Here is a 25,808-nt window from a genome sequence, read left to right as displayed (position 1 = left end):
AACTGGAAACTTATTTTTATTGTTGCTTTTTCCACTTTGACCAGGGCCAGCTGTGAAAGTATGTGTGAAACTAAACCTCTTGACCAGACACCCCAAATTTCGTAACTCTGTGTGATGGCCCAGCTTTGTATTCTTGCTCTGTACTCAGAGGGGCCTGTAAGCAGCTCATTTTGTACCGTATTTCGTAGGCCAGGAACAGTTGAAACTATTTTTTTCTAGTGCCCTTTCCCCTGGCGGACAGCTAGTTGAAGCCTTAGGGAGTAAGAGTACTTCCCAGGACATGGACCCAACCCTTCCTCCCACAAGCCATTTAAAATAGCTTAAAAATAGCTTCCACTTAAAGCTTTGTGTCAGGCCATGACAACTTTATAAAAATTGTATATTTATTTTTCCCTCTCTTTTTTTTGCGTATTAAAACATTGCTTATCACAGATTCCCGGAGAAATAAATTTATTGCCAAGCTATGAAAGAAAGTTTTATTCCTCTGGGCATGTGGCTAAGCACAAGTTATTTAGAATGTTCAAGGTACAATTCAACCATTTTGAGCTGTGATGGTTTAAGAAGGAGGATTTCTGCCTTTTGAGCTAAGTGGATACAGCTTGAGATGCCTGGCCATGCATTTGTTTGTTAAATTGCATGCTTCCTGTATAGTAAATCTTGTGTAAAGGCCCGAATCTCTGAAGGTTTAACAAGACTGACAGGCCTAGTTTCATGGAACTTACATTGTCATTTGGAATTGAACGAGCATACTCTAATTATTTAATATACTGTATTTGAAATCTCTGTATGGAAAACCTTTTCATTTCTAGAACATTCCTTTCTCAAGCCTTGCTCCCTATCCCATGTAAGCTTTCCAGTAGCTTTCCACCACATCAAAGTTGAATTTATATCATGGTCTAGAAGACCCATCAAGCTTCATCTCTGTAGCCTGTGCCACCTCATCCATTCCTCCTCACTTGACTTGCTTCCATCAGCCACTCCCACAACATGAGCATTCATAGCTATTCTGCCTTTGTATCTTCTCCCCTCTTGAAGGAATGGTCTCTACCCATGCTTCCAAGGACTTGACTCACTTCGTTGTTTCTCTTTTGAAATAGCTCACCATTTTTTTAGCGAAGTCTTTCCTGAGCAGACCGCCATCCCTCCCAGTGTGTTTATCTGCTTTAATTCCTCCCTCGGATCTTGGACCCTCTAGCATGAACACCCATGCACATGCATGTTGTTTTATTTGGCCATCTGATATATTATGTGTTTCTTGTCCACACATCTCCAAGTGGCATGCAGGCAGTAACTTTATCTTGACTATTTATGTATCCCCAGTTTCCAAGAGCCTGTCTAGTACAAAGGAGAGGAATCCACAGCCTGTTGAATGAATAAATAGAGAATATGGTTTCATGTGACTTTGTGTTCAAGCTTCAAGGCCTTAGTGTCATCCTCAGGCTTCATTTTAGTCATAGGACATGAGTTTTCTTTTCATTTGATTCCTGCTCTTTGTTTCTTCTACTTATAATGTATCTCATAATAGAACATTCCTCTTTATCTTGTCTGAAAATTCAAATTCAGTGAGAGCACCCTCCTGCTTAATCATACCCAGTTCTGCCTATGAGCACTCATATTTTTGGTTTTTAACCAAAGTGTTACTAATTTCCATTCATTAGACAAGCATTTTAGCATATATGCTCCGCATTAGCCTGAAAAGATGAAAAAAATTGTGATGCCCATCACTAGGGATCCCACAGTTGAGAGTGGTTGATCTGCAGTTATGGTTTGGTGCTTCCAAAATCCAATAAACCGTGGGACATCTGTAGAAAGTATCTGCCTAGCATCATTCATGAGGCTGCAGGATCAAACAATTCTAAGCAGTACCGTAAGAATAGTCTACATTAAGACAGTGCATAGTAAGTTTAAAAAAAAATAAAAGGTGTTAAAAAAAAAGTGTTAAAAAAAAGTTACCAGAGGTTTCCTAGCAGCTTAAAGGCTAGAGAGGGGCCACTTTGTGGAGTGGTTGAATAAGAAAGGGTTAATGGGAGGGCTTAGCTATTAGGATGTGCTGAGCAATCCACCACACTGTGACTGGGCAGGAGTGCCCTCCTGCACTCAGAACTCAGAAGAAGCCTCCTAAGTTTGTGTCTGTGAGACAGTTTGCTTTATGCTCATTTCATGGAAAGGGATCAGTGGGTCTCTCAAGAGCTCTGTGTAAGAGGAGGAAGAGAAGATGGTGTGATTGTGCAGGCCATCCTTCCGAGCTCCAGCACCCAGGAGTACAGCATGGGCATGTATAGACAGGATGCAGCCTGGCTTTCCCCTGAATGGATGGCCTCACTCTTCCAGCCCCAGGCCCTAGGCTTGTCAGGAGTTGGTGGGAAGGGCTGAGGCTTGCCTCGCTTTATGCCCAGGCTGTGTCTTCCTGAGCCACAGTTAAGTTCCATTTGGCACAGCTTGGCCTTGGAAAAATATTTTCCCATAGTTTCCAAAAAGCTTTCTTTGTAAGTAAAGTGTTTGTTTAGTCTTTTGTTGGCTAATTAATGCTTTTGTCAGAAATATATCAAATTCAGAAGGATTTTTAGAAATAGTTTTTAGAGGAATGCATTATTATCACAGAACAACCTTTAGCATTCTGTATTGATTCACCACAAGGAGTTTTTTCTTCCAAACCTACTTAATTTTTTTTCAAAAATAGCTTTATTCTTTTTAATCCACTTGTCATTAATAGATTGCTCCAAACACTTAGTATTTGAATTATATCAGGCCCAGCATCTGTTCCTAATTTATTTTCTTTTCAACATTTTAAAATCTTTCTCTTATTTATGCTTGCAGAAAATGGTATTTTTAGTTGAGGTTATTTTAAGGTGGCATTGAAATGAATCCGGGGACTGTTCTCTTCTTCAGCGGCACATGTGCCTTTGAGCCTGCACATCTAGGGTCATCCTAGCAAAATAAATCCTACGGCCCCATGTAAAACTCTCAAGTGCCTGGCTATGTATGAGAGCCAGCTTCTGGCGTGATGTTTGCATTTCCCGCTGAGCCTGGGGGGTGGGGGGTGGGGCTCCCTCTGCCTCTCCCAACAGTTCCCAGCACTCTTGCTTCTTCAGCAGCTATTGATGTGTGTCACCATTGTAGCTTCCTTATCTACCTCAGAGGAGTTTTAAAATTTAGTTAAATGTCATTCAGATCTGTCTCTTTAACAAGTAAATAAGTAGCTAGAACAGCATCCTGGCGCTGGTGTGTAAACATTGGAGTCTGCTCAGAATTGTCACGCTGGATTCCTTGTCTTGACCTAAGTCAGGTAGAAGAGTTTTAATACAGGAGATGGGACTGTTTTTTTTTTTTTTTTCTCCCCCCTAATTTTAAAAGAAAAATCCTCAACTCCCTTGTTTTTACAGATGGAATATAACTGTATGGGAATTATTTGAGAATGTCTATATAGCCCACAAATTTTGAGAAGTATGTATATCCAGTTCCCCTATTTCCCACGTGTTAGAAGGACTCAAACATTCCTAGCAAATTGAGAAATATGTTGCTTATTTACTTTGAAATCTGGTACACTTAAAAAAAAAATCCTTCTACCATGCACCAAATTCAAGATTTTAACATCTTTTTGTGAGTGTAGCCAGGCAGTCTGCACCTTTCTGTTCTCCTCCTGGGAGTTTTGAAAACTGTATCAAGATTACAGGGGTGGATTTCTCTTGTCTAATGTGCGTCTGTCTAAACCCCTTGGATTGTTGGATTATAAATCTTCTTCTGACCAGGGTATGGATTTTCTCAATCTAAACCCTCCTACTTCAGCTAATCTGGATGGATCCGGCCCTGTCCAGAGAAAAGTTTGTGTTTAAGGAGACAAAGTTAAAAGCATGGGCTAAGTAGCTATTGCCAGAGAAAGGACAAGGCTGAAGGTTTGACTTTGACTATAAATTTCAGTCTGTCACGACATCTTTAAAGGCCAATCTGTGAGGTCTATGGGGATAAAAGGAAGGATCTGTTAAGCAGATCAGGTAGGGCGGTGCTGTGGAAGGCACAGCAGCAGCAGCAGCAGCAGCAGCAGAGGGAAGCTGTTACTGCTGACAGTGTCACAGGATGAAAGTGTGTAGAAAGGTGATTGTTTCAGTAGAGCTTGGGGAAGGTTTTCTGTTAGATGTGTACCGATACATTGTCGTTCTCCTTGGCTCCTTGAAGGTGTTTGCTGGGACTGTATGCAGGGCGGGTGTCCTGCGCTACCAGTCCTTGCTCTTAGATTGCATCATTATATGAGTTTCTGAATAGGCATGGACCCTAGGGAAGTGAGGTGCTGATGGAGCATCTGATAACTTTACTGTCTCTAGAGGTGGCTGATGGTAAGGCTGGAGTTGCTGCAGTGGTCTGGAGTGGAGAAGCCAGGGCATGCATGAGGGTGCGGTCAGGGTTGGTGTGTGAGGAACTGGGTGTTCTGAGTCACTGCTGGCCTGAAGCCAGTATTACCCCTGACCTTTGTAGACATATGACCTGGTAACTTCTGTGTGGCCTACAGCACATGAGGATGAGATTCTTCTTTCTCCTAGCAGGTTCATAACAGAGATAGATGGAGTCAAGTAATCTGTGCCTCCTTACTCTTTGGGAACCTTTGATACATTGTCCGGGTCCCTGGCACACGGTAGGCATTCAACAAATCAACATAACTAAATAATGCGTTTATAAATTTAAAAAGTTAAACTGATAAGGCTCAGCTGTCTAATTTGTAGGCTCATTTGTAGGTGCCATGCTTATAAACTATGATTTTGAAATAATTTAGTTGTACAGCACTGTATACTCGCAGGAGTTCATTTTTAAAGGCTCCTTTCATGTGTTGTTCTGAAGGCCTTCAAGGGTTTCCTGAAGGGTAGAATGTTTCTTTTGCTTACATGTTGTGTATTTCCTTGGACTGTGCTCTATGCTTTTTGCCCTTCCCTTAGTTCTTCTGTCTCTGACCTTTGAATCAAATGGTCCTGGGAAAAGACTTTCATTGGTTTTATAGTTTTGAACAGTTTAAATCTGCCTTTTGGGGGAAAGGATTGATGTTCATGATTTTTTTTCTAGCAAAAGGCTGGACGGGAAAACCCTGGAAGCTTTGTGACTATGCTCTTTATTTGGTTAGGCAATCTTATATAAGGAGGGGGAAAAAAGTACTTCCTTTTTAAATTAGAAAAATGTAATTCCTTCCCCCATAATTATAAGATTACAGCAATCTTGAATGTTCTGAAGAATTTGTTTTTGCTTCAGTTTTTCTTCTAGCGTGTATCCTTTGCCAACTATAATTGAGTACATTTCTTGTTACCACTACGTCAACAAGGGAGCTTTGCTATATAGATATGAGTACTCAGTGGAAGGAAAAAGGACTTTAGTCTCTGTTGTGGTTAACTTTGGAATTTCCAGTTACCTATGTGCAATTACTGCACGACTAATGGATGGTTATTCTTAACTTTCGACCAGACAGACTCTAGAATCCCCCGGACGTAGGTCTCCAAGCATGCCTGTGAGGAGCTAGTCTAATTATAGTTACTTGATGTGTTAAGACCCATCTTTTTAGTTACAAAAATGTTTGTGTGCATGTGGATATTTTGCTCATGTATGTATCTGTGTACCATATGTATGCCTGGTATCCACTGAGGCCCGAAGAAGGTGTTGGATCCTCCAGGAACTAGAGTGAGTGATGGCTGTAAGCTGCCATGTCGGTTCTGGGAGTTGAATCCCAGCCCTCTGGAAGAGCATCTAGTGATTTTATAATCAAGACCCATCTTTATTGTGGGTAGAAATATTTCCTGGGCAGGGGTTCCTGGATTGTGTACAGGGGACAAAGTGAGCTCATGATGCATTTGTCCTTCTCTGTTTCCTGACTGTACACACAATGCGACCAGCTCACGGAAGCTCCCAACACTCAGAATCCTCCGCCATGGTAGACTATAACCTGGAACTGTGAGCCAGATGAAAGCCTTCTTTCAGTTGTTTTTGTCAGAGTATTTCCTACCATAGCAACAAGAAAAGACACTAAGACAAAAATATTAAAAAGACTTGGCTTGTAAAACATTTCTCCCAGGTTGAAGGGAGGCCTCACAGCTCATGGTGGGATATGCACCTTTGTGGACCTCAAGGCATTTCAATGGATCATGGGAGAATCAGGAAACTATGTTGTTCCGATTGGACATGGGGGTTTGCCCCCTCAAGGAAGAAGAGGGCAGCTGGGCCTCAGGTAGCCAGCCAACCAGCTTGTCACTTCTCCAGCTTCATTGGGCCTTTTCACGTGTGCATTAGAGTCTGATTGGAGTTTCCAGGAAATTGGAGGTTGGAGTTTTGATCCATAATGCTTTTGCAATATTAGGGTGCTATGACTGAACTCAGATCCTCTACCGACTGACCTACCTTGCTGTCTTATTCAATCTTTAAATATTTTAATGGTGTTTTGGTGTATGTAATGCCAAAAGAGAGAATATGATGTTCATTCTGTTAAGTCAGCCAAAGGGCTTCATTTATTTATTTATTCTATTCTTTTTTATCATTTATTACAATTTATTCAATTTGTATCCCAGCTGTGGCCCCCTCCCCCATCTACTCCCAATCTCACCCTCCCTCTTCTCCCCCTATGCCCAGCCCCTAGTTCACTGATAGATGAGGTCCTCCTCCCCTTCTGTTTGACCCTAGCCTATCAGGTTTCACTAGAACTGGTTTCATTGTCTTCTTCTGTGGCCTGGCAGGGCTGCAACCCCCAGGGGAAGGTGATCAGAGAGCCTGCTGCTGAGTTCATATCAGAGAAAGCCCCTGCTCCCCTTAGTAGGGACCCCACTTGGAGACTGAGTATGGGCTTCATCTGAGCAGGGGTTTTAGGTCCTCTCCATGCATTTTCCTTAGTTGAGGTATCATTCCTTTCAGAGCCCCAAGGGCTCAGGGTTTTTTTGGGGTGGGGTGGGGGGGGGAGGGTCTCTGTTGGCCTCCTTTTGGAGCTTCTGTCCCCTCCAGGTCTTTCTATCTCTCCCTTCTTTCATAAGATTCCCTATACTCTGCCCAAAGTTTTGCTATGAATCTCACCCTCTGCTTTGGTACCTCGATCAGTAGAGTCTTTCAAAGGCCATCTGTGGTAGGCTTCTGTCCTGTTCACTGTCTTCTCCTGCTTCTAATGTCTATTGCCTTTGTCCTTCTGAATGAGGATTGAGCATCTTCCCTTGGGTCTTCTTTGTTGTTTAGCTTTTTTAAGAGTATAGATTTTAGTATGTTTATCCTATATTATATGTCTAATAACCACTTATGAGTAAGCATATACCATATATGCCTTTCTGTTTCTAGGTTACCTCACTCAAAATGATCTTTTTTAGTTCCCACCATTTGCCTGCAAATTTCAGATTTCCTTTTTTTTTTTTTTTTTTTTTTTATTGCTGAGTAGTATTCCATTGTGTAAATGTACCACAATTTCTTTATCTATTCTTCCATTGAGGGACATCTAGGTTGTGTCCAGATTCTGGCTGTTACAGATAAGCTGCTACGAACATGGTTGAGCAAATGCCCTTGTTGTATAGTTGAGCATATTTCAGATATATGCCAAAGAGTGGTAGTGCTGCATCTGGAGGTAGCACTATTCCTAGTTGTCTGAGAAAGCTCCAGATTGGTTTCTAAAGTGGTTGTACCAGCTTACATTCCCACCAGCAGTGGAGGAGGGTTCCCCTTTCGCTAAAACCTCTCCAGCATGTGTTGTCACTTGTGTTTTTGATCTTAGCCATTCTGATGGGTGTAAAGTGAAATATCAGGGTTATTTTGATTTGCATTTCCCTGATGACTAAGGGCGTTGAATATTTCTTTAAGTATTTTTCTGCCATTCTATATTCCTCTATTGAGAATTCTCTGTTTAGCTCCGTCCCCCATTTTTTAATTGGATTACTTGGTTTGTTATATAAACATAAGTTCTTTATATATTCTGGATATTAGCCCTCTGTTAGATATAGGGTTGGTGAAGATCCATTCCTACTCCATAGGCTGTTGTTTTGTTAGATGACAGTGTCCTTTTCTTTACAGAAGCTTTTTATTTTCATGAAGTCCCATTTATTGATGGGAACCTGTGCTGTTGGTTCAGGAAGTTGTCTCCTGTGCCGAAGAGTTCCAGGCTCTTCCCCACTTTTTCTTCTAACCGATTTAGTGTATTTGGTTTTATGTTGGGGTCTTTGATCCACTTAGATTTTAGTTTTGTGCAGGGAGATAAATATGGATCTACTTGCATTTTTCTCCATGTAGACATCCAGTTGGACCAGCACCATTTGTTGAAGATGCTGTCTTTCTTTCCATTGTATTGTTTTGACTTCTTTGTCAAAAATTAAGTATCCCTAGGTGTTTGGGTTTATTTCTGGGTCTTCTATTTGATTCCATTGATCCTCCAGACTGTTTCTCTGTCAGGACCATGAAGTTTTTATTACTGTTGCTCTGTAATACAACTTGAGATCTGGGATGGAGATACTTCCAGAATATCTGTTATTGTACAGGGTCATTTTAGATATTTTGGGTTTTTTATTTTTCCTTATGAAATTGAGAGTTGTTTTTTTCAAGTTCTGTAGAGAATTGTGTTGGTATTTTGATGGGAATTGCATTGAATCTTTAGATGGTAGGATGGCCATTTTCACTATGTTAATCCTACTGATCCATGAGCATGGGATATCTACATCTTCTGATAGCTTCTTTGATTTCTTCAGAGACTTGAAATTTTTTTCATACAGGTCTTCACTTGCTTGGTTAGAGTCATACCATGGTACTTTGTGGCTCTTGTGAAGTGTGTTGTTTCCCTAATTTGTTTTTCAGCCCTCTTGTCTTTTGTATACAAGACGGCTACTGAATTTTTTTGAGTTAATTTTGTATCTAGCCACTTTGCTTAAGGTGTTTATCAGCTGAAGTTTTTCTCAGTTTGAATTTTTGGGGTCACTCATGTATACTATCATATCATCTGCAAATAGTGATACTTTGACTTCTTCCTTTCCAGCGTGTATTCCCTTGATCTCCTTTAGTTGTCTTCTTACTCTAGCTAGAACTTCAAGTACTGTGTTGAAGAGATATGGAGAGAGTGAGCAGCCTTGCCTTGTCCCTGATTTCAGCCCCTGATTTAAGTTTCTCTCCATTTAGTTTGATGTTGGCTATAGGCTTGCTATGTGTTGTCTTTATGATGTTTAGGCATGTGCCTGTATCTCTGATCTCTCCAAAACTTTAGACGTGAATGAGTGTTGAATTTTGTCAAATGCTTTTTCAGCATCTAAGGAAATGAACTTGTGATTCTTTGGATTTCCTCGGTATCTTTCGCTATGTCACTCTTTCATTTTTGATTTTGCTGTTTTGTATAGTTTCTTTCTACCTTTTAGTTAGTTTGGCTAAGGATTTGTCTATCTTATTGAGTTTCTCAAAGAACCAGCTCTTGGTTTTATTGATTCTTTGAATTGTTTTATTTGTTTCTAATTTATTGATTTCAGCCCTGGGTTTGATTATTTACAACTGTCTACTCCTATTGGGTGTGTCTGCTTCTTTTTTTTTTTCTAGTACTTTCAGTTGTGTCATTAAGTTGCTTCTATGAGATGTTTGAAACTTCTTTCTGAAGGCACTTAGTGCTATGAACTTTCCTTTTAGCATTGCTTTCATTATGTCCTATAAATTTGGATAAGTTGTGCCTTCATTTTCATTGAATTTTAGGAAGTCTTTAATTTCTCTTTTAATTTCTTCCCTGATACAGCTGTTGTTGAGTAGAGAGTTGTTTAGTTCCTATGTGTGTGTAGGCTTTTTGTTATTTCTGTTGTTGAGGGTTAATTTTAGGCCATGATGGTCTTATAGGATACAAGGGATTATTTCAATCTTCTTGTATCTGTTGAGGCTTGCTTTGTGTCTGAATATATGGTTAATTTTGGAGAAGGTTCCGTGTGGTGCTGAGAAGAAGGTATATTCTTTTGAGTTTGGGTGAAAGGTTCTATAGACATCTATTAGGTATATTTGTTTCAGGGCCTCTGTAAGTGTGATTTCCCTACTTAGCTTCTGTCTCGATGATGTTTCTTGGTGAAAGTGGAGTCTCCCTCTATTAAGGCTTGAGACTGATGTGTGATTTGAGCTTTAATAATGTTTCATTTACAAATGCAGGTGCTCTTGTATTTGGGGCATATTCAGGATTTTGATGTCCTCCTCGTGGATTTTTCCTTTGATGAGAATGAATTGTCCTTCCTCATCTTTTTTGATTAATTTTGTTTGAAAGTCTATTTTATTGTATATTAGGATATGTACTCCAGCTTGTTTTCTGTGTCCATTTGCTTGGAAAACATTTTTCCAGCCCTTTACTCTGAGGTGCTGTCATTCTTTGTTTCAGAGGTGAGTTTCTAGAATGTAGCAGAATGTTGGATCCTGTTTCCGCAACCATTCCGTTAGTCTATGTCTTTTTATTGGAGAGTTGAGTCTGTGATGTTGATAGATAAGTTATCAATGGATGCTAGTTACTTTTATGGTGGAGTTGTTGGTGGTAGTGTGTTTGTGTGTATGTTTTCTTTTGATTTTTTTGTTGTGAGGTTATCTGTGTCCACTGTAGTCTTGGCTGTAGTTGATTTTGTTAGATTGGAGTTTTCCTTGTAGTATATTCTGTATGATTGGGTTGCTGTGTATATATTGTTTAAGTTTAGTTTTGTCATGGAGTATTTTATTTTCTCCATCTATGTTGATTGAAAGCTTTGCTGGGTATAGTAGTCTAGTTTGACATCTGTGTTCTCTTATTGTCTGCATGACATATGCACAGGCCCTTCTGGCTTTCATGGTTTCTGTTGAGAAGTCTGGTGTCATTCTGGTAGGTCTACCTTTCTATGTTACTTGCCCTTCTTCCCCTTGCCAATTTTAATTTTTTTTCTTTGTTCTGTAGATTTGGTGTTTTGACTGTTGTGTGATGTGAGGAGTTTCTTTTTTGGTGTAGTCTATTTGGTGTTCTGTAAACCTCTTGTATGTTTAAGGACATCTCTTTCTTTAAGTTGGGAAAATTTTCTTCTATGATTTTCTTGAAAATATTTCTGGACCTTGGAGCCTAGAATCTTATTTTTCATCTATTACTATTATTCTTAGATTTGGTCTTCATGGCGTCCTTGATTTCTTGGATATTTTGTGTTTGAGACTTTTCTGATTTTATATTTTCTTTGAGAGATGTATCCATTTCTTCAAATGTATCTTCAACGCCTGAGATTCTCTCTTCCATCTTGTGTGTTTGTTGTGGTCCCTGACGTTTTCTCTAAGTTCTCCAGCTCCAGGATTTTCTTTGTTTGTGTTTTCTTTATTGATTCTAATTTTGTTTTCATGTCTTGCACCATTTCTTTCAGCTTTTTGAATGTGGATTCCTCTGTTTCCATGATGGCCTCTTTTTTGTTCATTTCCTCTTTATGTGCCTGTAATTACTTGATAAGCATAGTTTTAAAAATCATTTTCCTGTCCTTCTGATGAATTAAAATATCCATTGATTTTTGGGGGTTGTTGGTGAAGCCATGATGGCCTGCTTTTTGTTGGGTGTGTTCTTTTGCCTGCCTCTAGCCATGTGAAGGTCAGTAGCCTTCACTGTTTTTCCTGGAGCCTGTACTTCAGACTGGGTCCGTCAGTCTCTGGAGTATGGAGTATTATTCAGGAAGATGAGAGAGGTCCACAGGTTTGAGAGTGGGTGTTGGTGTTTCAGATGTAGCTAAGGGAGGAAGGTCACAGGGGCAAGGACACAAGCGCAGGAGTGTGCTTGGAAGTGTCCTTGCCTGGTAGGGTGAAATGAAGGTAGAAGAGCAAGCGCAGGTTATGGTGCAGGTGTGGGCACAGTGTGCATGCGCAAGTGTCCTGAATGGCGCAGTGTTCCACAGGCCTGTCTCTGTACTATGCTCCAAGCGCTCAGATCTGCCTGAGCTGCACCATCTTGGCTCCAGGAATTGTTTGCCTGGACTCCACTGGGAGACCCACAGAACAGAGGCTTCAGTGTTGAGAATGTTGCCTCAGAGATCCCTATGTTGTCCACAGCAGGGGTGTGTGTGAGAGGGACCCGATGTCTGGCTGCTAGCATACAGGGTACGCGATCTGGGGCCCTGTACACTCTCTCAGAAGCACTCACTTGGAGGTCCCCGTGCACTCACTCACAGGCGGGTGTGCGAAGCGCAGAGGGCCTGTGAATTCACGCGCAGGCGTATGCGGTAATCTCAGAGAGCCCACATTTTTCTGTTCGCAGATTTGGGAACCCTGTCTGGCCGTTAGAGTGAGGAGGTGCCCTGTACCTGGGTTTGCACTCCCTGCCGCTGCCGCAGTGCGAAGGTGCAGCTGACAGTGCAGGAGTGCAGGGGGTTGATAGCTTGCCACTCTCAGACCCCGGAATTGTCCAAGGGGGTGGGGTGGGGGTTCTCGTTTCAGTCTGTCCCAGCTCACGGTTGGCCCCTCTAGCTGGGGAAGCCTCAAAGTTAATGCTCTGGCTTCAGCCACCCATCTGCTCACTTGTTTTGGAATTTTGGATCTTCTGCCCTTCAGAAATGGTGAACACTGGTTGCCACCATCTTGGAGAGTCAGGGATTTTATTTTTAATGCTACAGTAAGACCATTAATTCAGACTTAAAATAAAATTATAGTTATGGCAGGTAGAACTAACTCAGGAAATCTTTCAAATCCTCTAGTATATAGCCAGTCTTTTCCTAACTTCCCCAAAGAGAAAAATGCCAGGTTGTAAGAACAGGGTAGCTCAGCCTGAACACCTACCAGCTATTATTAGTAAGGTGTGCTGCACGTGGGGTTTTCACCTTGTGCGTAGAGCTGTGATGAGCAGCACAGCCTCTGGAGCAGTTCAGATTCTGCTGGAGCAGAGGCCGTGCCTTGCTTTTCTTAGAAAGCTGGGAGAGTTTTCTGTTGGTCAACCACCTTTCCATGTGGCTGAGTTAATGGAAGTTTTACTACTCAGTCACTTCGTGCACATTGCTACAGCGGTGCCTATGTTGTGTTCTGCGTGGTTTTGAAAGCACCATTAAGACAGAACTGCAGCATCCTGGAATGGAGAGCTGTCAGAGACTCTGAGGTTCTTCCTGCAGGTCAGAAGCAGAGAGCTCAACTGCCTCTGCCCAGCGGTTCCATTTCAGAACCAGATCCAGAGCCCCTGCCTCTTGTGAATACTTTTCTTTTCATGTTGGTAGAGTCAGAAAATGTCATGATACCAAATTTAGCGTGGTGAACTATTTATCTAGCTGCTTTTCTTAGATTAGAACATAAACTTGTCTTAGGTTTTGGCTGCCGCAAACATTTTGATTTCTCTCTGCTCAACAGTCTCTGGATCTCTTCGCCTAAATGATTGACAGTGACCTTTAGCCTAATTTATATAGCACTGAAGACTTGGTATTTGGCCGAGAACACTTTAGTTCTCTGCTATTAGTCCTTCTCCTATCCTTTTCAGTGAATGGTAGTAACGCTACCTGTGAATTCCTCATCCTGAAGGGCATCTGTAGTCTCAAATGATTCTGGAACCCAGAATGTTTACCAGTGCCATATTTGACCTGCGGGGTGGAAAGCAATATCCTCTTATAGTGAGATTAGCAGATGGCATTGTGAAATTGCTGGAGAGAAGTCCTGTCTCTGGGTGATTTATAAGATTTACGTCCTGACTCCCAGGCAGAAATGCAAATAGGAAGGATGCTGTTCTGCAGCCAGGGTGTCTACTTTCAGACCTGGCAGTGGCTGATAGAGCCCTGAGCTTTGACTGAAGCTTCTCAGCTTTGTCTTAGAAAAGCTCAACCAACAACAACAAAACTCTTTATTCCTCTCAGCCTGGACCCAGCAGAGAAGGGATGGGAATAGAAGGATGTTAAACTGTTGTAGTCCTTCACATTGAATCTGTAAGGTCCCTGCAGCCATACAATGGCTGTCTTACCCATTTTGTTTTTCCTCAGTGCCTAGCACAGTGCTGCATGTCAGCATCTTGTTGAATGCAATCACATGTTTGCTGTTTCCTCTTTTATTAGTTCTGAGAATCCTGAAAGTTAGTCTGTACCAGTGTTTGGGCTCTTGTTTACAATTTCTAAGCATCTATATTTGGATTTTCTCTAAGAATAATGTCTTGATGGTGTTTGTGAAGATAGTATTGCACTGTAATTTTACCTTAATAAATCACCTGTTTTAACACTGAATTTTTATGCCTAAAATTGTGTGCAGTAATTATGAATGCATTATCTTAAACATTTTATTATTATTATTATTATTATTTAGCATTTCTTTTTAATGTAGCAGTTAGAGAGAAACCTCAGGAGATTGGCAGGTGTCCACAGCCATAACAAATGACAAGCCCAGGTTTCAGAGCTAGCCACCTTGATGTGAGGGTGTTGATCAAGTCTCTAAAGAGAATTTAGAAGTGGGAAGTGTGAAGAATCTGACTCATGGGTGTATCATGAGGATTAAGTGAGGTCAGATGTACAAAGTGATAGTGCGGTACCTGGCACGGTCTGGTATAAGAACACATCTCAAAAGGTTTCATTGATTTCTTTATTATTGGTGGTTATTTTGTTAATTTCTATATGGACCATGACAGCTTGGGTTGGGGCTGATATGCGAGACGTTTCTGTTGTTACTTAATACCTCTATTCTCTTTCCTTTGGGAGTCTAAAGCTGTCTTGAGAATGCCTGCCAGCTTCTATGTGGCTTACACTTTCTTTCTTCCCTTGGCACACCTTATTTCTAGTTGTTTTAGCATTTATTATTCATCTTTACTCCCCGACACAGCTAGACATGGGACCTACCTCTTCCTAATTGCACTCCTAAATATCAAGGCCTGTATGTCTACACAGTTTCGGCTAAGGCTGGATTGATGCTGCAGTCAATTGGACAGGCTGGCTGCCTACCTACTTTACTGGAAATTGTTTTCCCCGACACCTCTGTACCTAGTAAAACCCACTTACAGTGATGCAGAGATGTTTTCCACAGTACACCAGAAGATGAATAATGCTTACGCTTGGGTTATGCTTCTAGGCATGGTTTCTTCCTTCTATATTGCAGAATCTTCAAAGCATTAAGTGAATTAGTACTTGTCCCACAGTTGGGGAAACAGTTCTAAAAGCTAAGAGACTTTATAGGGTTGGGGGAGAATCTTTCATAGTATCATAAAAAAAAAATCCTAGCTCAGTGATCCCTGTGATCCTTAGAAAAGGAATCTTTTCTAGTCCTTTAAAGTAGATGACCCTAACAGCTTCACAAACACTTCCCAGTGGAATCAAGTTAACTATTATCTCACGAGCACTGGGGCAAGTAGACCGTTTGCTGTGCTTAGAGAGCATGGTAGACTAAAATCCCACACAATAGCCAGCTTCATTCAGAGCATCAGGCAGTTTATATTCTGAGGGTTAAGAAGAGTCACCCTACATCCCATGCCCATCCCATTTGTCTTTCTAAGTGAGGATTAATCATCTTACCCCGGGTCCTCTTTCTTGTTTATCTTCTTCAGGTGTATAGATTTCAGTATGTTTTTCATATCTTATAGGTCTATATAAGTGAGTATATACCATGTGTGTCTTTTTCCTTCTGGGATACCTCACTCAGAATGATCTTTCCTAGATCCCACCATTTGCCTGCAAATTTCATGATTTCCTCGTTTTTGATTGCTGAGTAGTATTCCACTGTGTACAGGACAGGAGCCTACCGTAGAGGCCTCTGAAAGACTCTACCTAGCAGTGTATCAAAGCAGATACTAAGACTCATAACCAAATCTTCAGCAGAGTGCAGGGAATCATATGAAAGAAGGGGGAGTTAGTATGACTTGGAGAGGATAGGAGCTCCACAAGGACCAAATATATCTGGGCACAGGGGTCTTTTCTGATACTGACACTCCACTAAGGACCATGTATGGATATAACGTAGAGCCTCTGCTCAGATGTAGCCCATGGTAGCTCAGTAAGCAATTGGTTTTTCCCTCGTAAGGGGAACAGGGACTATTTCTGACAGGAACTCAATGGCAGGCTCTTTGACCTTCCTACCCCACAAGGGAGGAGCAGTCCTGCTAGGCCACAGAGGAGGACTTTACAGCCAGTCCTGAAGATACCTGATAAAACAGGGTCAGATCAAAGGGAAGGAGGTCCTCCCCAATCAGTGGACTTGGAAAGGGGTAGGGAGGAGATGAGGGAGGGAAGGTTGGATTGGGAGGGAATGAGGGGGCGGGATACAGCTGGGATACAAAGTTAGTAAAATGTAACTAATAATAAAAATAAAGAAGAAGAAAAAGATGAGGAAGAGGAAGAAGGAAGAAGGAAGAAGAAAAAGAACAGTCACCCAAGTGAAGTGTACAATCACAAGGACAAGCCATGTTTTCCATAGAGGCATATAAATAACAATGCCCAAAGTAAACACACTCCTAGCTGCTGCACCTGAAAGGAGAACAAAAAACACATTCCAAGAACAGTTCTGTGCTTTTGAAGAAATTGAGGTCACAAGACTTGTCTCCGCACAGGCACCCAGAATTCTCCTCACAAAGCTCCATTCTTATTCTGACAGTAGACCTCTTTCTTTAAAATGTCTTTGGCTTTGTGTCTCTGGGGTGGAGTCTGCATGATCAGAATTGCCTTCAGCTTCTATCCCACCATGCCATCTCTTCCACGTGGACAAAATTTTTGTGTCCTCAGCACTTAAGAGTTTATGCCTCTGGTGTCTTTGTATAGCTTCCAGTCCTGGTGTTCCCAGCCTCTTCATGCTAAAGGACTAGTATCTACCTTGTAACTGACACCAGTTTTGCCTTATTCCATGCCTCAACAGCAACTGCCATAAACATTCCCTCTGCTCCCTAACAGTAAAATTTGTTGCTTACAGTGTTCTCCCCAACCATTCCCGTCTATGCTTTTCACGCCCCTCTCTCTAAGAACTTTAAACATTGGATTTCTTCAGAAGTCTTCTTTCCCAGTTGACATACTCTTCAAGGTTACCTCTGCCAGTTCCATGACTTCAATGCTTCATATAATGCCAAAGGCTACAGGTGTACTGTGTTTGAGCATACCTCAGTCACCACTAATAGAAGCATCACAATATTACGTCCCACAAAGGAAGAAAAGAGCAACACCAGGTAGATAACACGGGTGTGCTGTCCCGTTGATCATATAGAGGGATCTCATTTCAAAAGTGTCAGATTTGTGGTAAATGCACAGCCCAGAATCAACAAGTTAATTTCTTAAGCATACATTAAATGCCATTTCCAGAAGCTGAGGTCCTGTGTGCCATAAGTAGCCTTCTCAGGAACAAGCAAAACAAGTTGCGATAACTTTGTCTACGAAATGAATAAGTTCCCAAGTCTCATCTTCAGCTCTGAGGAGCCTTATCACTGTGTAGGTGACACAGACTTGAGTTAGCTGAACAATGAAGCATAGCTATTAAACTGTTAGGTCTTCAGGTTGGTGTCAGAATTTGGGGGCGGGGGATTGCATTTAAGATCTTTCCAGCTACTGAAGCATGCGCTGTGAAGTGGCCCCTCAGCATTGCTGTCTTCACGCACTCTCTCCAGTGATGGAATTGTCATAGTATTTACCCATTCTTTTGTATTGTTAAACACACTGGTAAATCATTTTGGTGTTTTCTCTCATTTATTTTTTCCCTCTATTTCTTTTTTTTTTCTTCTATAGCTTTGAAATTGCTTTTGACAGCTCTGGGACCTGTGAGAGCGATTGCCAAACTTTGACATTTAATTTTCCTGCAGCAGTGTCCAAAGTTAACAAAAAGACATGGGAATATTTCCATTAAGTCTTCCCATCTGCCAACATCTCTGTACCACTCTGTTCTACTGAGATTTCTAAAACTACCATTAAAGGTTACAGCCTTTTTCATTTCGGTGGGGAGAATATCTCTTAACTGAATAGTTTTACCTTAAAATATTACTTTAGTTCAACGTATTAGAATAAAGTTTGGTTCCACTAGTCCTAAGGGCAGAAAAAAATATTTGTATTTCACTTTTTCTTATTGTTAGTTTACTATACCTACCCTTGATAATTTAGCTACATACCTCCTAACAGTCAAATTCTTTTCCCCCAAAGAAATACTATAAAAATAATGTTGTTATTTTTCTCCTTCCATAGCTGTTTCGTGATCTTTCTTAAATTTAGTTCAAAATAGAATGTTTGGTAAGTTATATACAACCATATGGGAGGTGAAAAAATATGCTCCTTAAATTAATTTTGAGTCAAAGAGGTAAAGCCTATAATATTAGGCGTAATTCAGTGGATAAAGGGAGCTAAAGAGATGGCTCATCACTTAAGAGAGTCTCTGCCCTTCCCAAGGTCTTATGGCTCACAGCTCCTCTTCAGCCCCAGGATATCCACTGCCCTGTTCCTATATTACATGTCTATTAACCACTTTTGAGTGAGTATATACTATGTGTGTCATTCTGCTCCTGGGATATCTCACTCAGGATGATCTTTTCTAGATCCCACCATTTGCCTGCAAATTTCATGATTTCCTTGTTTTTAATTGCTGAGTGGTATTCCATTGTGTAAATGTACCACAATTTCTGTATCCATTCCTCAGCTAAGGGACATCTGGGTTTCTTTATGTACCTTTCTCTGATATGTTTTTTCTCCCATATGTGTCTTTATATTTCCTACTATAGTAGTTTATATGAATGCAAACATCCATATGCCACGCCTACAACTTCACAAACTCATGGAAAAGTGTAGTTTTCTTTTTGATAGGATGTAGTTCATTTCATCTGTAGTCATTATATAAATGCAGAGCTGTAATGCATATTTGTGCTGGCTTAAATGTGAAAGTTTGTATTGCTACAATGAAATAAAAACACTGACCTATTTACAACTGAAGGAAAGAATGCAGCCTGTAAATGTTTTGTGACACATTTAAAGTCATGTTATCATAGCCTGTATTTTATTATTTAATAATCATTATCATAGTCTGCCACTGGATTGAGGGACATATTTGGTTTAATTATTGGAGACATTCTTAGATGTAAGTTTTAGGTATAAGGTTATTTTAGGTATAAGTTTAGTATAAGGTTATTTAATGTTTTGATTTTTTTTTTTTTTCAAATTTCTCTAGGTTGAAAATGTCCGCTTGGTAGATCGAGTGTCTTGTAAGAAAGCGTCACTGGGAACTTTATATCTGACAGCTACTCATGTCATATTTGTGGAAAATGCACCTGACACAAGGAAAGAAACCTGGGTATGATGTTCACATTTTTGGCCTTATGTGTTTTTCATTTGTTTCGGTGGTGAACATGGACTAACTTAGGCATTTTGGAGACGACAGAAAAGGAATGTCCTTCTGAAGTCACAGTCATATCTATCTGATGCATGTATGGTGTTAGTAAACACTGATTATTTAGATAGGCCTATTATTGAAGATAGGCCCGGCAGTGGCCTGTAGCTGCTGGAGCTTCATGCACAGCTGCGAAGAAGAGTTTCTGTTCTTTCAATTGTCTCAGGCTGTAGTGCCTGAATGTAAAACAGTCAAAAGATGTTTTACAAATATTTGCTATTTTTTAAAAGTTTCATACATTCATACAATGAGTATTGAGCATAAGCACCCTTCCATTCCTTCTACTGCCCTATCCTGTCTTCTTTTCAACTTCATTTCCTCTTTTTTTTTGGTACTGCTAATGCCCTGAGTCCAATGAGGACTGTCTGTGTGCACACGGCTATATCATTATCCACTGGGGCCAAGTCCTCAAGGGGGAGGACTCTCCCTTTCTCAACAGCTATCAATTGCCAGTAGTTCCTCCAATAAGGGGGGAACCTCAGGGCCCCCTCTCCCTTGCAGGAGCTTATAAATTATCTATTCTATTATTTTATTATGTTGACTCTATTTTTCTGGTAATTTTTAAAAGAACAGGAAAGGTTATCTGCATGCATGGTCCTTGGTTGGAGTATCAGTCTCAGAAAAGCCCCCTGGTCCCAGATTTTTTTTTTTTTTTGTTCTGTTGTTCTCCTTGTAGAGATCCTGTCCCCTCCAGGTCTTTCATCTCCCCTTTTTCTCATAAGATTTCCTGCACTCTACCCAAAGTTTGGCTATGAGTATTAGCATCTGCTTCTATACCCTGGTGGGGAGACTCTTTCAGAGGCCATCTGTGGTAGGCTCCTGTGTCCTTTTTCCTGTTTTCTCCTTTTTCTGATGTCCATCCCGTTTGCCTTTCTGAATGAGGATTGATCATCTTACCCAGAGTCCTCCTTCATGCTTAGCTTCTTTAAGTGTACAGATTTTAGTATGTTTATCCTATGTTATATGTCTATTGAACACTTTTGAGTGAGTATATACCATGTGTGTCTTTCTGCTTCTGGGTTACCTCACTCAAGATGATCTTTTCTAGATCCCACCATTTGCCTGCAAATTTCATGATTTCCTTGTTTTTAATAGCTGAGGAGTATTCTGTTGTGTAAATATACCACAATTTTTGTATCCATTTCTCCATTGAGGGACATCTGGGTTGTTTCCAGATTCTGGCTATTACAAATAAAGCTGCTACCAACACGTCTGAGCAAAAATCCTTGTTGTATAGTTGAGCATATTTTGGATATATTCCTAGGGGTGGTATAGCTGGATCTTTAGGTAGCACTAGTCCTTATTTTCAGAGAAAGCGCCAGATTGATTTCCAAATACTCCAACCAAAGACCAAACATGCAGATAAACTAGAACCCCTGCACAGATGTAGCCCATGGCAGTTTAGTTCCCAATTGGGTTTCCTAGTAAGGGGAACAGGATCTGTCTCTGACATGAACTCGGTGGCTGGCTCTTTGATCACCTTTCCCTGAGGGAGTGCAGCTTTTCCAGGCTACAGAAAAGACAATGCAGCCAGTCCTGATGAGACCTGATAGGCTAGGGTCAGAGGGAAGGTGAGGAAGGAGGATCTCCCCTATCAGTGGACTAGGGGAGGGGCATAGGGTTAGAAGAGGGAGGGTGGGTGGGATTGGGAGGGGATGAGGGAGGGGGCTACAGCTGGGATACAAAATGAATAAATTATAATAAATAAAAATAAAAAATGTGACACAATTTCACTGCAAAGAAAAAAAAAAGAACAGGAAAGCCATATTCAGATATTTTGTGCATAGTCATCAAACCATGAGACATTTCTGACATTATATAGCCACACAAACATGACTTTATAACCCACAGTCCAAATCTTCACTGGTAGGTTCCATTCCCATATTCCATGGAGAGGGCTGCGCTTAGCAGAAGGTAGCCAGTATGACACAGCAGACAGGAACTTCATGGAGAGCTGCCCTTAAGGACAGAACATAGGTCTTCTCACAAGCCAGGGAGACACAGTCCAGAAAGATTTATTTCCCATGAGCCTGTTTTCTTAATGGTATGATGGTTGCAGAGTCTGTAGATGAGGTAAGGAGGAAGGGAAGGGTTTCTGAGGTATGACTCAGATAGACATGAGGTCTAGGCTTTGAGATTGAGTGTGTTGTATACGATGGTTCATAGTAAATCATAATGGCATGTATTTCAAAATATCTTTAGTAAATTTCAAGTGTATCTTTCACCATAAAAACGATAGCCCAGGAAGCTGAGATATATAGTGTATATTGGTTAGCTTGATTTAGAAAAGCACACTGCCCGCTGAAAATAACAGTGAGAAAGTGGAATACTTCCTTTTGCAGACTGCCTGGCCACCAACAGCTTAGAGAACAAGTGGCCACTGAACTTGAGCATCCCGTGTGGAATTAAGGAGCATGGTGGCACCTCCCAGTGGAGCAATCTCTAACTTTCATTGATTGCAAAAGTTTATTTTACTAACTTCCCATGACCTTATTTAATTTTAGCTATTAAGTGCATTCAGCATTTGACTACCAAAACGTAGTACCAAAACATAGCTCCTACCTGGAGCTATGTAAATTTAAATGCTGAATATTTCTTTTCAAATAGTGTGATATCAGAAAGTATGGTAATGGAAACTTAAGTTACAGATTTCTTTGGTTGATTCTTAGGTGAACCTCACAGTTCTCGTAACCAGAGTTCAGGTGTTGGGCAAGGCTGGTTTTAAGGAGTGTTTCTTGTCCGTGTGGCTCAGAGACCTGTCTGTCCTTGTCATTTTTATTTCTCATTCATGCCTACCATACTCATTCACCTTTGGTCCAGATTCTCCACAGTCAGATTTCCACCATTGAGAAGCAGGCGACGACTGCAACTGGCTGTCCTCTGCTCATTCGCTGCAAGAACTTTCAGGTCGTCCAGCTCGTCATCCCGCAGGAGCGAGACTGCCATGACGTGTACATCTCTCTGATACGCCTTGCACGGCCAGGTAGGCAGAGAGACTCAGCATCTGACGCGTGACTCCGAAGAAAGGCACAAACCATGATGGAGAATTTGTATTCTGCTTAGGAACAACAGTGCCTGAGGGTTTGCTTGTCATCTTTGCCTGAGGTCTTGACCTTGTTTTTTGACGTCTCCCCTGAGTTGCTACATAGGCCTCTCCTGATAAACTTTGTATTCTCATTTTCTAGGTGAGGGTTATTATGTGTTTTTCTTTGGGATTGAAGTCACTTTGAAAAAAATTACACAACTTGGGCTGGAGAGGTGGCTCAGTGGTTAAAAACACTGGCTGTTCTTCCAGAGGACCTGGGTTCAATTCCCAGCACCCACATGGCAGCTCACAGCTGTCTGTAACTCCAGTTCCAGAAGGTACAGCACCATCACACACACATACATGCAGGCCAAACACCAATGCACATGAAAATAAATAAATCTTTCAAAATAATTACACAACTTTGGTAATTGAGTCATCTGGTATATGAGGCCTAAGACAGAACTTAAAAATTGTTTAGTGTAGGAGAAAGGGGAACCCTCCTCCACTGCTGGTGGGAATGTAAACTTGTACAACCACTTTGGAAATCAATCTGGCGCTTTCTCAGACAATTAGGAAAAGTGCTTCCTCAAGATCCAGCTATTCCATTCCTAGGCATATGTCCAAAAGATGCTCTAGTACACAACAAGGACATTTGCTCAACCATGTTTATAGCAGCTTTATTTGTAATAGCCAGAACCTGGAAACAACCCAGATGTTCATCAACGGAGGACTGGATACAGAAATTATGGTAATTTTATACAATGGAACACTACTCAGCAATTAAAAACAAGGAAATCATGAAATTTGCAGGCAAATGGTGGGACCAAGAAAAGATCATTCTGAGTGAGGAATCCCAGAAGGAGAAAGACACACATGGTATATACTCACTTACATAGACCTATAAGATATGATAAACATACTGAAATCTATACACCTAAAGAAGATAAACAAGAAAGAGGACCTGGGGTAAGATGATCAATCCTCACTTAGAAAGACAAATGGAATGGGCATTGGATATAGGAGAAAACAAGTAACAGGACAGGAGCCTACCATAGAGGGCCTCTGAAAGACTCTACCTAGCAGTGTATCAAAGCAGATACTAAGACTCATAACCAAACCTTCGGCAGGCAACAGGGAATCATATGAAAGAAGGGGGAGTTAGTATGACCTGAAGAGGATAGGAGCTCCACAAGGACCAAATATATCTGGGCACAGGGTCTTTTCTGATACTGATACTCCACCAAGGACCATGTATGGATCTAACCTAGAACCTCTGCTCGGATGTAGTCCATGGTAGCTCAGTAAGCAATTGGTTTTACCCTAGTAAGGGGAACAGGGACTATTTCTGACAGGAACTGAATGTCTGGCTCTTTGACACCCCCCCTCCCCAGAGGGAGGAGCAGCCCTGCTAGGCCACAAAGGAAGACTTTGCAGCCAGTCCTGAAGATACCTGATAAACCAGGGTCAGATGAAAGGGGAGGAGGTCCTCTCCTATCAGTGGACTTGGAAAGGGGCAGGGAGGAAATGAAGGAGAGAGGGTGGGATTGGGAGGGAATGAAGGAGCGGGATACAAAGTTAATAAACTGTAACTAATATTAAAAAAAAAATTTAGTGTAGAAAACATTGTTGTCTAAAACTTCTATTGAGTTCCTCCCCTCCCACAGCACTCTAGTTTCTTGTTTATTTTCTTTGGTTTCTTTGAGACACAGAATCTCACTATGTAGCCTCCAGTGGCCCAGAATTCACAGAGAGCTCCCTGTCACTGCTCCCCCAGGGCTGGAATTACCTTCTTGACTCTCTGCCAGGCCTGTGTGAGCTTGCTTAAAGGAAATACCCATCCAGGTTTCTTAGAGTAAAAAGGCATCATTAAGACAGAACATATGTGTCATATGGAAGGCATCAATAAGGAAACTATGACCTGTCCTTATAGTGTCTTAACCAAGTGATGAGACATTTGTGAGCTTTGCAAGGCATTGGGCTGGGTTCCGACGTCCCTCTGACAGATAGGAGTGTAGCATTTGTAGTAGCTTAGAGCCAATGCTGCTTAAAGGAAATGGTGCCTGGGATTTGATGGTTCTGATTTCACTTTGTTCTTCTTTCCAGGCATTTGGTTGAGATCTTTCCCCACCTCTGAGTGTGTTAACTGCTGAGTAAGCCAGAAGAGTGGCTGAACTCTTTGGAGGGTACACTGTAATTGGAACAGTGGTTCTGGGAAGATGTAGGCTAGGCTGCATGCAGCAGAGCTTGCAGGAAGAGTTATGTGCCAGCAATTTCTGTGTCACTGATTAATGGATGTGCAGGGTAATAAATGTGCTCTGACCGGATTAATGGGATTTAGGAATAGCTGGGAACTGGTAAAGGCTGAAAGAGCAGCTCTAAGGGTGGGGAAGGCTGTGGTGGGAGCAGAAAGTGCTAGGGCTCACTGTGAGGGTCCACCTGCTTTAAAAAAATGCATGTTTTTTCTTAAAAGGGGACATTTTGGTCACTAGATATTAGATGGAGCCAAAGACCCGATTGGCTGCCTTTCCCATAAAGGAAAACATAGTAATTAATTGAGTTAAAACTATCACCTGAGCGGATTTAAAATGTCTCCAGTATTTTGAAACACTGGCATTAGCAATGTCAGGTTATGTAACACACAGTGTTTTAATAAGTGTGGGAAGTTCCAGAGCACACTGCTAACTGCAGTGCCAAAGTTACGGCACATTGTGGATATCGTCTCGGAGGCAGGACTGAAATCAGGAAGGCCGGTAGACGTGGAGAGGTTCAGATACAAAGCAGTAGCTTGGTACTGGGAGCAAGTACCCCTCACACAGATCATCTGGGCAGAGCTCACAAGAAATATCATTCCCCAATAGGCATGTCAGAGTAAGGAGGAGAGGGAGGGAAAGTTAGCTGGGTGACGCAAATGTGCAGTGCAGGGTCCTCCATCAGCTCAGGTTATTCTAGTCCCCACCATGGCTCGTACATTTCATCTCCTGTGGATAGAGCTAACTGCAAAGTAGTAGAGAGACTTTTTTTTTTTTACAACAACAACAAAATTGTTTTTTGTTTTCTTTTTTTTTAAATAATGTTTGTGAGTTCAAGACCTATGAAGGTCCTTAGGAGTTTTGGGACTAGTGCTGCTTTGCATTTGGTGTAAATAAAGATGGATAAGCATTCGGTCATGGATTACAAAAGATCCCAGTATAAGACAATTCAGTTAAGAGAAAGGCTGGAGCCAGATGGAAAAACCCATGAACCCGGTGGGTCTGACATACTAATCAGGGTCTGAAACTGATTAAAAGATGGCTGTTATGCTCCTTCACAAACAAGACAACAGTCTGCTAGGAAAGAAACGTATGTTTGGCATGTACACACAGAATACAGGTTAACATACATAGAGTTAAATTTCAGCTCTGGAACCCTTGATCCCGGGGCTAGAACAGAACCCCTAGAATTCAGGGAAGAGATAAGACTGAATGTAACTCCTGAAACATGGAAGAGGGAAAGGCAAAAATGTACCTCTGTAGGGAAGAGAAGCTTGAGCAAATGAGAAAGTTAATTATACTTG

At 41.3% G+C, this 25,808-nt stretch overlaps 1 protein-coding gene across 2 annotated transcripts in view; it reads left to right on the top strand.

The window, feature by feature from the left end:
• Mtmr7 (myotubularin related protein 7) overlaps positions 1 to 25,808 on the top strand; it is an 88,738-nt gene that overhangs the window by 11,578 nt on the left and 51,352 nt on the right. The window contains exons 1-3 of one of the 2 annotated variants that reach the window (XM_060381629.1): positions 17,752 to 17,770; positions 19,009 to 19,131; positions 22,048 to 22,210. Coding sequence is in view for 1 of the 2 variants with exons in the window: in XM_021663329.2 (XP_021519004.1) it covers positions 19,009 to 19,131; positions 22,048 to 22,210 (286 nt within the window). In the remaining variant the exon portion in view is untranslated. Of the gene's footprint in view, positions 1 to 17,751; positions 17,771 to 19,008; positions 19,132 to 22,047; positions 22,211 to 25,808 lie in introns of those variants that run through there. The other variant, XM_021663329.2, reaches the window with a different exon arrangement.

Source organism: Meriones unguiculatus, chromosome 4, assembly GCF_030254825.1.
Source record: "Meriones unguiculatus strain TT.TT164.6M chromosome 4, Bangor_MerUng_6.1, whole genome shotgun sequence".
Lineage (NCBI taxonomy): Eukaryota > Metazoa > Chordata > Mammalia > Rodentia > Muridae > Meriones > Meriones unguiculatus.
Note: the sequence above shows the minus strand (reverse complement) of the source record. Positions and strands in the feature narration are given on the sequence as shown.